This window comes from Mustela nigripes, chromosome 12 (assembly GCF_022355385.1).
Source record: "Mustela nigripes isolate SB6536 chromosome 12, MUSNIG.SB6536, whole genome shotgun sequence".
In the NCBI taxonomy this organism is placed as follows: Eukaryota; Metazoa; Chordata; class Mammalia; order Carnivora; family Mustelidae; genus Mustela; species Mustela nigripes.
This window is the reverse complement of record NC_081568.1, coordinates 146464715-146481630: the sequence shown is the minus strand read 5'-3', so window position 1 is coordinate 146481630 and position 16916 is coordinate 146464715. Positions and strand designations below refer to the sequence as shown.

The window sequence follows — 16916 nt, the reverse complement described above, 5'->3', positions numbered from 1 at the left end:
GCAAACCCCCACCTCCTTCCTGAGGAACCTGGAGCCACGCGGCCGGTAGCCCAAAGGGTGCGACGCGGAGCCCGTAAGGGGGAGCTGGGCAAGTGACAGGCGAGCCAAGGCCCCGCCTCTCAGGCTACGGCTGGGAACTACAGTTCCCAGAATGCTTGGCTCCCGCGTGGACTACATTCACCAGAGGCTTTGCGGCCGTCCTCCCCCGCTTGCCGTCCCGCCTCCCCGGACCTGCGCGGGACGCCGGTCTACTGCTGCCGGAGCGGGCGGTTCAGGGACTTGAAGTCGGCCCGGGCATTGCCCGGGAAGGACTCGCGACCCCGGGCTGCTGTTCGCTGGGGTAGTGCCGGAGCCTCCGCCGGCGGAGCACGGCTGGGGAGGCGCAGTCCCCGAAACCCCGAGGCCTGGGAGAGGTGAGCTGCAGAAGGTCGGCCGAATGCGGGACCGACAGAGGACCGGGGCCTCGGGAGGATGCGGCGCCGGGGCGCGGGGCACAGGCCCGAGAGGCGCGAGTGGGGGCTTTGTGGGCGCAGGCAGGGGGGTCAAGGGCCCGCACCCCCGATGTGCCCGCCTGGTCCGCACCAGCTGTCTCGCGGACGCGCCGCTGACCGCGGCAGGTCGGGCACCTGTCCCCACCGGCCAGGCCCTGGTCACACTCCTACTCCCTCCGGACTCGTGCCCGGCGCGCTACCTGCCGGGCCCTGCTGGCGTTTGGATTTGCTCCCGGCTGCCAGTGAACGTGAGAAACTGTGTTTCCACCCCCTCCCCGGCGCCACTGCCTTCCCGGGCTGCAGGCGCAGAGATGTGTTTTCCGATAGAAGTGAGTTGCCGGCTTCCCACCCCCCTACGGCGGAATCTGGACCGGAACCCAAGTTTTCGGTCTCTGTGCCTGCTCCCCCAGACGGCAGACCTCCGGCCGCCGTCGGAAAACTGCTGTCGTCCGTTTCCCAAGCACTTTTCTCTAAAAACCTGGAAGGAGATTCCTTGACAGGAGGGGGAGGAGTTGGGGGCGGGTGCAGCTTGAGGTGGAGAGGAGTTGTCCCCTCCCCTGCGGGCGGTGAGGTTAGGGGCGGTGAGGTTAGAGCCGGTGCTGTGGAGACTGCGCGGTACGGATCCCGGAGCACCCTCACTGGCTGTGTGCACTGGGGCAAGTGGCTCCCACTCTGCACTCAGTTTCCTGATCTGTAAAATAGGCGTGGACAATGGCAGCTATGCTGGGGAACCGAACGATGTGAGCCCTGCCTGGCCCCTGGGGCAGGTTCAGTAAGTTGTTGCTGCTACTGAAGCTGGAATCCTAGGTCTTTTTTCTCTGAGCCACAGGGGAAAGAGTTGGGCCCCGGCCCACTGTGGGCTGGCCCTTGTCTCTGGGCCTGTCCAGCTCCAGCTCCTTCTGACTTCCCTCTCCGAGGGCACGTGGCCTCAATCTCAGGTGGTGGAAGGATTTCAGAGCTGGTGATTCTCAGGGGCGGAAACCAGAAGGGGCTTCTCCGTCCTGGCTCCCTTTTTCCTCTTTCAGATTTGTCTTCTGGAGACTCCACCCATCCTCAGGGAAGAGCCCAGAAAGAAGATATGGCTATTGGACCGAGGGAAGCAACATCTCAAGTGAGTTCATTGACATCTTTGGTCTTAGAGACAGATTTTTTTTTTTTTTTTAATTTCTCAAACTGAAGTCCTCTGCTGCATGCAGTCTTCTGCAGGACCTGGAGCCCAAGCCCTTTCCTCCTTCAAGAGTCAATCCATCCAGGGGGAGGGTGGATTCTGTAGGGAATGTTTGCCTCCTCCCTGCCAATCCGTGTCTAGTGTTTCCCTTTTCTTTTCCTAACAGACATTTCTTTTTATTCATTAATCTTAATTCAGTGTATGGTTACTAACTTGACAGGTGAGATGCCACGTGGGGACAGAACGCGGGCGCGCGCGCACACACACACACACACACACACACATATATATATACTTGGCAGCTCCTTTCTGGACCCGCTTCATTGGCTTAACCCTGGTCTCCCTCCCTACCCTTGGTTTTTCTTTAGGATACCCCCCCTAGGCTACTCCAACTCATCACTATCGGTTTTTTCTCCCTCTTTGTGGATTACGTTCCTTATTTCTGTACTCTTGAAAAATGTTCTGGACCTGCTATTTTCATCCTTCCGTTGTTGGAAACAGGGGAGGGACCCGGTCCAGGTGAGCCAGTGCCTGAACAAGGAATAGCTGTGTTTGAGGGGACACAGCTGGAGGGAGCGCGGAGGGTGTACAGGATATCAGGAGTGGAGAGGCAGGGTCTCCGGTGGGTAGGAAGCAGGCCTTGAACCCAGGCTGCTGGGCTTGAACCCATCTCCTTGGTTACTGTTTGTGGGCCCTGGACAGATGTGCCCATTTCCTTGTCTGGACAATGGAAATAACAAGCATGCGACCTCATGGGGCAGGTGAGAGGGTCATGCGAGTCAGTGCATGGGAAGTGTTTGGATCAGGGCTGGGCACTAGCAGACGCCCAACAAGGGGTGGTTGTGGAAGCCATATGGTGTTACTGAAGTGATGATACCACTCACACCGACAGATGGGACCTGCTGGACCATGTTCCTGGGACTTGTCCTTTCACTGATCAGCTACATTTGACAATCACAGTTAATGTTGCTGGGGTCTGCCTGAGGGTGTGGCCTTTGCTCTCACTCTCATGCCAGCACAGCAATGATTATCCCCATGTTTCACACTATCAAACTGAGGCTCAGAGACATCCAGTAACCTAAATTCAAACCCCAGTGTCTGGCCTCTGGGTCCAGGCTCAGCACTGTGCAGCCATTCCCCTGGTGCCTCTTTTGGAACCCAGGGCAGCCCCAGCCCCCATGTTCCCAGAGCTCTTCTCTGCTGTCGTGTTGTCTTGGGGCCCTTGAAACACGGTGGTGGTTGATCTTCGGGCTGGGACCGGCCAGTGCATATTTCTAAAGCTTTCCCCTCCTGTTCCCACAGAGCCACATTGCTCTCTTGCCCAGAATCTTCTCCATCCCTGCAGGGGAGTGAATGCATGTGGCATTCTCCCTAATCTCACCTGCTCCCATGTGTCCCTACTGCATGGGCTTGCAGGTAAAGCCTAGTGATGGGCGTTTAAGACCAGAAAGAGAGTATACCAAGTGCCGGCTTAACAGAAAACTTTAATTATTGTCCTGCCTTTGACACCAATAAGGTATGTGGCCCAGGGTCTTGACTGTCCTGAACCTTCTGGTCCTTATCTCTAAAATGAGGATTGACGGGCACCTGGATGACTCAGTGTGTTAAGAGTCTGCCTTCAGCTCAGGTCATGATCCCAGAGTCCTGCTCAGTGGGAGCCTGCTTCTCTGTCTCCCTGCTGCCCCCCCCCACTTGTACTCTTCCTCTCTTTCTGTCAAATAAATAAATAAAACCTTTATAATAAAATAAAGTACGGATTGAACTGGGAGATGGTATATGGTCCTGTCCACCTACACATTTTTCTTTCATTGATCAAATTATTTCATATGTTTACCTTGTCTGCCAGTTGAATTATGTTATTTTGAGGGCTAAGATTATTTCTTGCATTCCCCTCATGTGCGAGTAATTTACTTTGTTATACATGTATGACCTGCTCATGTTTAAAATTCAGAGCATCAGGGCACCTGGGTGGCTCAGTCGTTAAGCATCTGTCTTTGGCTCAGGTCATGATCCTAGGGTCCAGGGAGCGTAGGGCTCCCCGCTTGGCATGAGCCCTGCTTCTCCCTCTCCCACTTCCTCTGCTTCTGTTCCCTCTCTTATAGCCTCTCTCTGTGTCAAATAAATAAGTAAAATCTTTAAAAAAAAAAAAAAGAAAAGAAAAGAAAAGAAATTCAGAGCTTAAAAAATATCTATAGGGGCGCCTGGGTGGCTCAGTGGGTAAGCCTCTGCCTTTGGCTCGGGTCACGATCCCAGGGTTCTGGGTCCCTGCATCGGGCTCTCTGTTCAGCAGGGAGCTTGCTTCCCCTCTCTCTCTGCCTGCCTCTCTGCGTACTTGTGATCTCTGTCTGTCAAATAAATAAAATATTAAAAAAAAAAAACTACATAAAGAAGAAAGTGAAAGCTCTCTTACCCCAGTATCTAGAGATAGTCACTGTCCCACTTTGGTATATGTCCATCAGACTCATATTCTTTTTATCTTTGTTTTTTATTTATATGTGTATTAATAGTCACATACGTACACATTTATTTTACCATTTTAACTTTTCTCGGGTGATAAAATAAGCATGATGTACATTCACAGCTTTAACCATTTCAGGGCGTTGAACTCAGTGGCATTAAGTACCTTCACATCATTGCACAGCTGTCACTGCTACCTGTCTTCATCGTATAGATGATCTCATTCGTTTCTTAATGCCAGGAGGTAGGCATTGAGAGGCAGTTTTGCTGAGTGGTTACGAATGGAGTCTTGGGCCTCCTCCATACTGAAATTCTACCTCTATCCCCGACCAGCTGCAACACTGTGATAGGAAATACATATTTGGTTTTCACCACTGTTCCTAGCACAGAGGAAATTATGAGGGTTTTGGAAGCTGAGTGATTCATAATATTGGGGTTTTGTTCTTGAAGAAACTTAAGAGTATTAAGGGTGACATGGGTGTGTGTTGCTATTCATAACAATCCATTTCAGCCAAGCCGGATTTGCCATGAATGAGATGACTTTTAGAAAATCCCTAAGGATCTGAGCTGGTTGGCAGGAGAACCTATCTGGATTAGAGGGGTTGGACCTTTGGGCCCTCTCCCCCCACAACCCAAGGACCAGTCATGCCTACACAGTGGTCAGTGATTTAATCCATTGTGCTTGTGTCATGAAGTCTTGGGAAAAAACCCAAAACAACAGGGTTCAGAGAGCTTCTGGGTTGGTGAACACTTGTAGATGGGGAAAGTGGTGCATCCCAAAAGAGCACAGAAGCTCCATGTCCCTTCCCATATAGCCTGCCATATGCATCGCTTCCATCTGGCTGTCCCTGCATTCTCTCCTTCTGTAATTAACCAATAACCTAGTAAGTAAATGCTTTCCTGCATTGTGGTGCTTTTCCTGCATTTACCACTTTAGCAAGTTAATTAAACCCAAGGGTAGGGGTTGTAGAAACCTCCCCGACTCATAGCCAGTTGGTCGGAAGCATAGGTAACAGTCTGGACTTGAAATTGGCATCTGAAGTTGGGGCGGTCCTGTGGGACTGAGCCCTTAATCTGTGGGATCCGACCATCTCTCCAGGTCAGTGACATGAGAATTGAGGTCAATTGTAGGACACCTAGCTGGTGTCACACAGCCACTTGGTATGTGAAAACCCCACATGTCTGGGGTCAGAAGTAAAGGAGTATTGTAGTATAGACTGGAGACACACAGGGCCTCCTATATATAGGGTCTCTGGTACACCATCTGTTTGACTTGGACTGATTTCTCTTTGTTTCTTCTTGTGTAAATTGGGGGCAGTAATAGTACCTATTTTATAGGATTGTTGTAAAGATACATATTTATAGTAACAGTAAGTAAAAACCTCTAGAAACAGTAGTTGGTCCAAAGAAAGCATTCAATAAATGATAGCTTTTTTTTTTTTTTATAAACATATAATATATTTTTATCCCCAGGGGTACAGGTCTGTGAATCGCCAGGTTTACACACTTCACAGCACTCACCATAGCACATACCCTCCCCAGTGTCCATAACCCCACCCCCTCTCCCAATCCCCATCCCCCCAGCAACCCTCAGTTTGTTTTGTGAGATTAAGAGTCACTTAAGGTTTGTCTCCCTCCCAATCCCATCTTGTTTCATTTATTCTTCTCCTACCCTCCTAATCCCCCATATTGCACCTCCATTTCCTCATATCAGGGAGATCATATGATAGTTGCCTTTCTCCAATTGACTTATTTCACTAAGCATGATACCCTCTAGTTCCATCCACGTTGTCGCAAATGGCAAGATTTCATTTCTTTTGATGGCTGCATAGTATTCCATTATATATATATATATATCACATCTTCTTTATCCATTCATCTGTTGATGAGCATCTAGGCTCTTTCCATAGTTTGGCTATTGTGGACATTGCTGCTATAAACATTCGGGTGCACATGCCCCTTTGGATCACTACGCTTGTATCTTTAGGGTAAATACCCAGTAGTGCAATTGCTGAGTTGTAGGGTAGCTCTATTTTCAACTTTTTGAGGAACCTCCATGCTGTTTTCCAGAGTGGTTGCACCAGCTTGCATTCCCACCAACAGTGTAGGAGGGTTTGCCTTTCTCTGAATCCTCACCAGCAATCCTCATTTTCTGACTTGTTAATTTTAGCCATTCTGACTGGTGTGAGGTGGTATCTCATTGTGGTTTTGATTTGTATTTCCCTGATGCCGAGTGGTGTGGAGCACTTTTTAATGTGTCTGTTGGCCATCTGGATGTCTTCTTTGCAGAAATGTCTGTTCATGTCTTCTGCCCATTTCTTGATTGGATTATTTGTTCTTTGGGTGTTGAGTTTGCTAAGTTCTTTATAGATTCTGGACACTAGCACTTTATCTGATATGTCGTTTGCAAATATCTTCTCGCATTCTGTCAGTTGTCTTTTGGTTTTAATGATAGCTATTTTTTAAAAGATTTTATTTTTATTTATTTGACAGAGTGAGAGATATCACAAGTATGCAGAGAGGTAGGCAGAGTGAGGGGAGGACGCAGGCTCCCCGACAAGCAGAGAGCCCAATGCAGGATTTGATCCCAGGACCTTGAGATCATCATCTGAGCCAAAGGCAGAGGCTTAACCCACTGAGTCACCCAGGCGCCCCTAAATGATAGCTATTTTAATTCCGTAAGCACACAGAGAGTGCCTTAAGCTAGCTAATCTAGCCTGCATCAGTGATTTTACATTGTTTTCTGTTTTCGTTGTTTTCTGATCACTAAAACCATCATAAATTCCCTTGAATTTGCATTTTTGTGCACTCTTTGTTATGATACAAATATAGTAACTGATAAAGTAAAAGATGCACTTTTTTAAAAAAAGATTTTATTATTTATTTGACAGAGCGAAAGATCACAAGTAGGCAGAGCAGCAGGCAGGGGTCGGGGGCAGGCTCCCTGCTGAGCAGAGAGCCCGATGCAGGGTTCCATCCCAGGACCCTGAGATCATGACCTGAGCTGAGGGCAGAGGCTTAACGCACTGAGCCACCCAGGCACCCCAAAATATGCACATTTTAAAGCTTTAAATATGTATTGTCAAATTGTCATCAGAAAGATTTTTCTAATTAACACACCTACCAATGGTTTTTTTAATTCTAATAATACTCTTACCAATGGTCTTAATTCCTGCCCACATCTCCTTATGGTAGTTAATACAAGTTCTGGGTAAGACTTCATGCTGTTTAGTTGTCACTGGCCGATGTCCACTAAACAAATGACCTGAAACCTTCAGAAACGAGAATAACACCCAAAGCCTTTCATGGCAGCCCATCCTCTCCAGCAACTGCCACCACTTTTACCCTGTGCGATGGGAGGTCCTGGGTGAGCTGGGATGGCTTGTCATTACAGGTGTCGGTGACCTTCGAGGATGTGGCTGTGCTCTTTACACGGGATGAGTGGAGGAAGCTGGGTCCTTCTCAGAGAAACGTGTACCAGGAAGTGATGCTGGAGAACTACAGTAACCTGGTCTCACTGGGTAAGGGAATTTTCCCTGTAGATGAAAAAGTCAGACAGTACCATAAGTCAGCACCTGCTTCCCTGCATAAAAGCTGTGGGGCATCAGGAACTTTCAGCTGAATTTGGCCTTGGGATTATGCACATTGTAAATAAATAAGTATTTGAAGCTTCTTTCCCCCTATAGGCATGGATTTGTCCCACACATCGACAGTTGGCATACTTGTGTGTTGGAAATTCCCTCATAGTTCAGGCAACATTTTCTAGCACTGATTTTCTGTGATTTGTTTGCTCAGCTCACAGCAGAAAGCATCCCTCAACCTTCTTCATTACCCTGCTGCCAGCCTTTCCCAATTCTCCCTTCCAGCCTGATGAATGTGTATAATCCATCTTTGAAAGAGGGTCAGATGGTGCTTTCTTATTTTAAACAGGGCATGGGTACCTGTTTACAAATATTTAGTCTGTAAATGTAACATGTTCCCTCTAACGTGGAAAGCCGTGGGTACTCTAGTAACCAGAGCTGCCTGTGTATCCGGCATCTCTAACCTGCAGCTACTTCCCACACGGCCACGCCCTACAGGCCCCTTGCCTTTCCCCTCACACACTCCCTCACGTCGCGGGGGCACGGCTGGAACACCCCAGTGGAGCTCTTTGTACCATCCCATGCGTTTTCCACTCAGATCCATGATGTGTCTTTGAGTCTAAAGAAAACCAAGTCTTATCTTTCTTTTTTCTTTTTCTTGTCTCTGAGCAGGACTCCTGTTTTCCAAACCAAGAGTGATCTCCCTGTTGCAGCAAGGAGAAGATCCCTGGAAGGTAGAGAAAGAAAGTCCTGGAGGCCCCTCTCTAGGTGAGTGGGTGGGACCGAGCGGCGGGGGGTGGGTGCGGGCAACAGTCTGGGGGGGTAAGTGGACAGTGTGGCTCAGAGATTTCGGTCAGGAAGGTTTCTCTGGGGCCTCTGTCCCCCACAAGCGGCAGAGGGGGGATGCTTAGGCCCCAGACATGAGCTTCCTCTTACTCTCTTGGTAATCACTTACCAAATGAATCTCTGGAGAGCTCTTCTTATTCGTTCCGTTTTCACAGGATCGCTGCACCTCGGGGATTCAGTCAGTGAATAGTGTATTTAAGGAATGGCAGAGGGCGCCTGGGTGGCTCAGTGGGTTAAGCCGCTGCCTTCGGCTCAGGTCGTGATCTCGGGGTCCTGGGATCGAGTCCCGCATCGGGCTCTCTGCTCAGCAGGAGCCTGCTTCCTCCTCTCTCTCTCTCTCTGCCTGCCTCTCTGCCTACTCGTGGTCTCTCTCTGTCAAATAAATAAATAAAATCTTTAAAAAAAAAAAAATAAAAAATAAGGAATGGCAGAGAATCCATCTGACCAAGGCTCGCTATAGGAGAGAAAGAGCCGAGGAAGGAAAGGGTGTCTGAAAGCTAGCAAAGCCGCATTACACTGGGCTTTGACAAGAGTCTTCTGCATGGGACCATCCCATGGAAATGAAGGATTTTCAGCAGAAGACTGGAGTTCTGGGTATTTTAGAAAAATTGGCTTAAATGTGAAAGAGTGTTAATGTCCTCTGGAGCAAGCCCCTATTCTGGCATTGAGGGCCACTGTCAGAGACAAGAGCAGCTGGTGTGGACAGAACTGGCAGGGGCCGGGGGGCAGCTACTAATGTGTCACTGTTGATGCTGAAGAGTGATGACGTGGCTATGTGTGTATTTGTAATGGGTGCAGAAGTGCAGACAGAGGCTGGGGGGACACACCTGAGCTGGTGCCAGGAGCTCCACATGGAATGGGATTGAGAAGGGGCATGACGAAGGAGGGCTTTAGTAGTATGTAATCTTAACATTTCGTAGAGAATAGATTGATGAAATCCTTATGTAATTTGAGTTTAATAAGAATGGTCACTTTGGAGCATGGTGGGGGATAGATTGAAAGTGAGGGAAAAGCTAATGGGGAATCTTCCCGGAGACACTTGCAGTAAGGTAGGCGAGATGTTTCTAGGGTGGGACAAAGGCACGGGCACTGGGGTCCGGTGGGAGGAAGAGGGGGTCCCCTTGTTAAGGGTGTAGGGCGAGTTTGCTGTGGGATGGGTCTCACTGGGGAGCGATAGGAATGCTCGGGGAGAGATGCTGGTCGACAGCTGTATAAGGTCTCTGGTAGCTCGGAAGGGAGGTCAGGGAGCCCTCGGCACAAAGGTGGCATCTGACACCTTGAGCTAACCAGGTGAGGGCACAGAGCAGAGGACAGAATCCCAGGAAACCTCACCATTTACAAGGTGGGTTAGGAAAGAATGACCCCATACAATGGCTGCAGAGTGTGTGAGGGTGCGCAGCGGAAGGGGTGGTGTGGGCAGAGGCTTCCCGAGGATGTGGAGCTGGGTCCAGCCACAGCAAAGGGCTGCCTGAGTCCAGAGAAAGGAAGCCAGTGGGTGCCGCCGGGAGCCAGGAGAGTGCCGCAGGGACCAGATCCCACCCAGTGGGAGGAGCCTGGACACAGGATCTGGTCTGTGTCTGAGAGCCAGGCCAGGTGCCTGGGGACTGGGAAGTAGTCTGACCAGGGCCCCAGGTGTACACTGTTGAGAGCAGCCTGCAGGCCAAGGGGGGCCTGTTGACGTGGAAGTGAGGGCTCCTCCCCGATGTTGTCAGGTCCAGATGCATCAATGATGGCTTCTCAATCCGTGAGCTCCGCAGAGGAGCTGCAGGCTGGGCACTCTCCCTCCCCAAGCCCCCAGGCCAAGGGAGCCTTCTTCCCACCATACTCTGAGGTTTCTGCTGTGGGAACCACCCATGTCTGTATGTCTGTCTATCTTACTCTGGTTTGGGAGAAAACATGAGGTTTGGGAAGTGGGTAGAGGCCGCCATCAAGTGCCCACAGCAGGCAGGAGTCCGTAAATCAGCCGAGGGTCAGCAGGGTGGCGTCTGGGCCAAGTCTGTCAGGAAAGATCTGAGGAAGAGAAGGAAGGCTCTATCCCTTTCCCCGTGCCTCGGGAGCCTCTCATCAGGAATGCATCTCTCCAAGTGAAGCGAGTCAGGGGAGTAGAAAATGTGTCCGGAGTTCCAGAGTCCAGAGCTGTGCCAAGAGGCACTGTGGCCCCCAGGCAACGGGGCTGCAGTCCTCAGCAGCCTCCTCCTCGGCATCAGGGACATGTCCCTGAGGGTGGACCACGGGTGGGCTTTGAGAGGAAGCAAGGACAGCACAGCCAAGCAGTATGTGCACGTCCCTGGACAGGATGCACCTCCTCTCCTTCCGCAGAGATGGCAGTCACCCCGGGGTGCCCCAGTAGTACCTGCGTGTGTCTGTCTGTCCAGCACCTCTGGTGGGTCTCCATCTGCCCGGACTAATGGGGCCTTGGAACGGCTTCCCTCCGGAGTGCAGGTCACTTCCCCGTGAGCGCAGGTGAAGGATGGGGTGTTCTGGAAATAGCTCAGGTAGTTAACTCTGGACCAGACCTGAAACCTGCCCCTCCCATAGCCGGTGACAGAAAAGCCTGTGCTTTTCAGGCACGGACTCATAGCACCTCTAGCAGCCTCTGAGTTTCCTTTTTTTTTTTTTCTTTTTAAATTTCAAAACTATTCGCAAATAGGAAAAACAGAAAAACAAAGGGTCATGGGGGGATGTTTGAAGTGAGAGGTGGAAGACGCTGGCAGGAGGGGCGTGTGTCTCCTCTGAGTCTCTTGCTGAGAAGGGAGCACACCTGCGGGGGGTGCTTTGCTGGAGGAGTTGTAATGAGGCCATTAAACCAGCAGCTACATCATGAGTTAGCTCTATGCCCGAATGAGGAAATAGTCCTGAAATCTAAAATTTAAAAATGTGGGGATGATCTGGATAAACCATTATCTTCCAGTGAAAATGTGCTTTTCTTTCCTGTCATTTTCTCCTCCTTTGTCATCTCAACACAAGAAGCCTGGTGGGGGGACTGAACCCCTGCTGCGTGGTCAGCGGAGGGGTCCCTGGGGGCTGCCCCACACAGAGGGTGGGGCCTCTTTTTCTAACTTGCACAAAGGTGCTGCCCTTAGCAGCCCAGCAGCCCAGCAGGTGGGGGTTTAAAGAAGGAATCTCTGAGGAGGTGAAAGCGGAGAGCAGGTACTCATAGGTGCCTCTACTGTGTTTGGCCAGTCTTGTCCTTGTCCCCTGCCCCCTCTCCCCAGCAGTACCTTTGCTGGCCCTGCACCTCCCTCCTGCCACCAACCTGTTCCCATAGCTGCAAGAATGCTCTATTAAAAGGTAAATCTGGGGCGCCTGGGTGGCTCAGTCGGTTAAACATCTGCCTTTGGTTCAGGTCATGATCCCAGGGTCCTGGGATCAAGTCCAGCATCGGGCTCCCTGCTCAGTGGGGAGCCTGCTTCTCTCTCTGCCTGCCACTCCCCAGCTTGTGCTTTCTCTCTCTCTCACAAATAAGTAAGTCTTTAAAAAAAAAAGAGGTTTATCAGGTCATCTCACTCCCCTACACAATTGTGCTCTGTATGATTGCTCCCCAAGCACAGGGAGCACAATCCGGAGTCCCCGGCGTAGCCTCCAGAGCCTCCGTGGTCTGGCCCTGTCTCCCTCTTCACCTTCACCTCCTTCTGCTCGTCCCTTCATTCAAGGACTCTAATCACTCTAATCCAGCAGGCCAGCCTGACTCCTACCTCATGGCCCCCACACTTGCTTTTCCCTCCCTGATTATTCTTCCTGACACCCATGAGCCTGTGTGACCCTTCCTTGAGTAGCCCAGGTTTCTGCTCAGATGGTACTTTCTCAAAAAGATTCAGCTCATCCAAAACATGGCCCTCCATCTTCCACATTCTCTGTCCCCTCCCCCTGCTTTATTTTCCCTCAGGATGCTTGTCCCTGCATGATCGTATATATATTCATTCATTATCTCTCTCATCTCTGGGTTATCTGATGTGTTCCCATTTCCCCAGTATCTAAAACAGTACCTGGTCAGAGTAGACTTTTAGTGAATGAGGGCATGAATGGCTTGGCTAGTTTGGTGGTGATGGAGATGGAAAGAAGTGAACTGTCTCGGAGATACTCGGGAGATAAGAGAAGCTGGGCTTTTGGATTTAATGGATTTAATATGAAGATAAAGGAGGTGCGTTATCAAGGGGGCTTGGTTTGTGGTTCTGGGTTGGACAGTGATCTCATTCATTTAGATATTGACACCACAAGGAGGTCAGATTTGGGAGTTGGTAGAAATTGGGTTTTGGGTGAATTAAGTTGACCCACTTATCCCAGGGGAGAGGTCAAGTCTCTGGTTAGATTTGGAGTCTTTCCCCTCAAAATACAGACTGGGTGCGAAATGTGAATTTGGGAGACCCTGGTCAATCCAGAGTCGTGGGTGAGTTTGAGTTAGCCCGTAGAGTGGATCCAAAATACCATAAGAACAAGAAAAAGCCTAGGGCTCAATCTCGAGGAACTCTGGCATCTTATGGCCAGGTAGAGAGAAATGGGCCCACAGGGAAGAGAAGTGGGTGTCCTGCAGAAGGAAAAATTAGGAGGCATTGAAGTCAAGGCTTATAATGGGCATAGGAGCAGTAGAGGCGGAGAGAAGCAGAGGAGTTTTTGACTCATTTAGATGCAGAATAAACAAGTCTTAGAAATTGATTAGCTGAGGGCTGAGGGAGAGGTATTTAGGACGCCTCTTAAAGTTTTGATTCAGAACTCGTGCTATTCTAGAGACAAGGGTTTGGTTATACGGGTTGGAAGGAGTGATCACAAATTCAGTTATGTTTACGCGTGTTGAATCTGAGGAGTTGTCAAGACATCTAAGCTGCTATTTTGAATGGGCTGGTGTGGAGAGAAGTGTTGCCCCACATGTATGTTTGGAATCAAAGCTGGCCTATGGGAAGAGTACAGAGCAAAGGAATTGGGGTCCAAGGACTAAACCCTGAGGGATCCCCCACCCCCAAGATTGAAGGTCACACAGAGGAACATGAGTGCACAGAGGAGGCTGAGGCTGGTGGGAAGGGAGAGGAATGTGGAACAAAGCAGGGGGTCACTGGACCCTAGGAAAAGGGCCGCTCAAGGCAAATGAGGAGTCACTGTGAGCTGCTGCCAACGGGTTGGTTCGGTGGGAACCGCAGAGCATTTTGTCTCCACCACCTGGAGGTCATGGCTGCCTTAGCGAGGGTGGCTGACGACAGGAGCCCGAGGGGGTCTGAGGGGGTGCTGAGCAGGAGGAGGGGAACAGGTGTGAGATACTGAGCAAGAGCGGACGTGGAGAAGGAGTAGCTCTTCTGTGCACATACAAACATTTCTGTATATCCTCTCGTTTTCCCTTGGCCGCTCCAACTGCACAGCACACATCATTTCGCCCCTGTCACCTGGTGTCTATTGAAACTCTCCATGGCTGCCTATGGAGCGCTCCCTCTCTCAGGGGAGGAGCTGGGAATGACCTGTTGTATGCGCAGCTTTGGATCCTGTTAGCCCTGCAGGCCTACTTCAGCCTGCATTTTAGAAAATGGTAGGGTTGCTGATTCGCAGGACACTGATTTAAAGCTGTACCTGTTAGCAAGACTTGGTAGGGGAAGGAACAAGGTGTTGGGCAGAAAGTAAAACACTCTTCTTTCCTTTCCAATAAATATTAAAGACACTGGGGCACCTGGGTGGCTCAGTTGGTCAAGTGTCTGCCTTTGGCTCAGGTCATGATCCCGGGGTTCTGGGATTGGTCACCTCACTTATCGGGGAGTCTGGTTCTCCCTTTCTTTCTGCCCCTACCCCCAGCTCATGCTCTCACTCATGTGCTGTCTCTCAAATAAATAAATTTTTAAAAATCATAAAGACATGAGTGCATGCAAAATGATCTAAGGAGGGTATACAGAGTGGAGGGGGAAATTCCAGATTTTAAAGAGGGAAAAGAAAAAGCTATTGAGGAAGGAGACTGAGAAGTAAACCTGGTAGGAAAGAGAAAGCAGAAAACAGCATGTGGACCAAGCAGAGAAAATTGGTACACAGGAGAGGAAGGGAACATCCGACAGGAATCTCCACCACAGTGAGATGCAGGGGAGCCCTTTAAATGATTCTTTCCAGTGGAGGAGGAAATGCCACACACAGGCATTCCCCTGGCAAAATGTAATAGTTGATATGTTGCATCCTCTCCCAATGACTGAGTTCAGTTCTGTTTTATCACTCTGTCATGCTAGCCCTTTTTTACCTTTTTATATTTATGCCCATCTCATTTATCCTCAACTCTTTTCCACACTGCTGGATAATCTCTTTTGCTCGATGCATGAGCAGGGCTGCCATTCCCGGCTTGCACGTTTTAGCTTCATGCCTACCTGCAGCACCTCTAGATTAGCTCCATAACTCGTTCCTCTTTGAACTGCCCCGACTGTAATCACCCATATGGTGATCTCCCATCACTCATGTAATGTCGGGTCCTGGAAGGCAGCCTCGGGTGTTTCAGTCGTGTGTGTGTGTGTGCCTGTGTGTGTGTGAGAGAGAGAAAGAAATAAGGAATTGAGACTTATTTGACATTGTTCAAATTAGGAGTATATAAGTAATTAAGGAAAATTAACAAAACATTTTGTGTCTAATTCAGGTGATGTCAAGAGGATCTGTGAATAGGGCATGCTAAAATCTGCTTGCAAAGAACACTTAAGGTAGAAAAGGAAAATCTAATATATTTAGATGTAGGTAGGAATGTAATTATATAATACAAAGGTATGTAACATGTATTTTATTTTATTTTAAGATTTTATTTATTTATTTGACAGAAATCACAAGTAGGCAGAGAGGCAGGCATAGAGAGAGGGGAAGGGAAGCAGTCTCCCTGCTGAGCCAAGAGCCCGATTTGGGGCTTGATCCTAGGACCCTGAGACCATGACCTGAGCCAAAAGCAGAGGCTTAACCCACTGAGCCACCCAGGTGCCCCGTAATGCATATTTTAAATATTGTGATTAAGTGCTATAATAAGGGGAATGGACTGTAGAAACTCAGACTCAAGAAAGGACTCCATTTGAATTGAATCTGAAGGATACAAATAATTGGGCATGAGGGAAGGTAGGGAAGACTTTACAGATTAGGAAGATTACACACAATGAAGAGAAATATCATGAAAATAATTTCAGAGTCCAGGATGGCTTTGGACTGATCCCACACTGCCTCTCCCAATTCATGATCCCCTGGTTGCTCTGACACTCACCTTCTTTAAATGGGCTTGTTCTAATCTTTTCTCCACCCTAGTACTTCAGTTCCCGTTGATTCTTTTTCTCTCTTGCTTAAATCTTTTATGTTTTCCTCTTACAGCTGGCCAGATAAAAACCCTATTTAAATAACATCAATACTTAGGATGCCTGGGTGGCTCAGTTGGTTATTAAGGTTCTGGCTTCAGCCCAGGACATGATCCCAGGGTCCTGGGATCGAGTACCACATTGGGTGCCCTGCTTCTCCCTCTGCCTGCCACTCTCCATGCTTGTGCGTGCATGCTCTCACTCTTTCTCTTTCTCTCTCTCTCTCTCTCTGATAAATAAATAAATGGCATCAATACTTACTTATTCTCTACGTTTAGTCTATGTAGCTAAATACCGTATCACATGAAACAGCTTTAGTGTTTTTCCCCCTCCAGGATGGAAGAGCGGTCACAAAACCACGAAGTCAACTCAGACACAAGATTCTTCTTTTCAGGAGCTAATAATGAGAAGATCCAGAAGAAATGGACCCTGGGACTTTAAATCAGAAAAACCCTGCATTTATGAAGAGAGATTAGATAAAAAGCAGGAGAAAAAAGAAAGTATTCAGGCGGTTGCAGGCAGCCACAAAAAAATCCTCATTGTAGAAAGAAGCCATAGAAATAATGATTTTGGCCAAAACTTCAGCCCAAAGTCAGTCCTTGTTAGGCAGCAGATGGTTCCTAGAGAAAAAACACCACCAAAATGTGAAATACAAGGAAACAGCTTCAAACAGAATCCATATTTGCTTAATCAACCAAAAATCAACACCACAGAGAAACGCTATAAATGTAGCATATGCGAAAAAACCTTCATTAATACTTCATCCCTTCGCAAACATGAGAAAAACCATAGTGGAGAGAAATTATTTAAATGCAAAGAATGTTCAAAAGCCTTTAACCAAAGTTCAGCTCTCATTCAGCATCAAATAACTCATACTGGAGAGAAGCCCTATGTATGTAAAGAATGTGGGAAAGCCTTCACTCTGAGTACATCCCTTTACAAACACCTAAGAACCCACACTGTGGAGAAATCCTATCGATGTAAAGAATGTGGTAAATCCTTCAGCAGAAGGTCTGGACTTTTTATACATCAAAAAATCCACGCTGGAGAAAATCCCCATAGATACAATCCAGGTAGGAAGGCAGCCAGCACA

At 48.9% G+C, this 16916-nt stretch overlaps 1 protein-coding gene across 1 annotated transcript in view; it reads left to right on the top strand.

Annotated features, from left to right (window-relative positions):
• Positions 1–207: 207 nt before the first annotated feature.
• LOC132027620 (zinc finger protein 354A-like) overlaps positions 208–16916 on the top strand; it is a 19853-nt gene continuing 3144 nt past the window's right edge. The window contains exons 1-5 of the mRNA XM_059416397.1: positions 208–413; positions 1517–1602; positions 7511–7637; positions 8370–8465; positions 16159–16911. Of these exons, the coding sequence (XP_059272380.1) occupies positions 1570–1602; positions 7511–7637; positions 8370–8465; positions 16159–16911 (1009 nt within the window). The 5' untranslated portion in view covers positions 208–413; positions 1517–1569. The remainder of the gene's footprint in view (positions 414–1516; positions 1603–7510; positions 7638–8369; positions 8466–16158; positions 16912–16916) is intronic.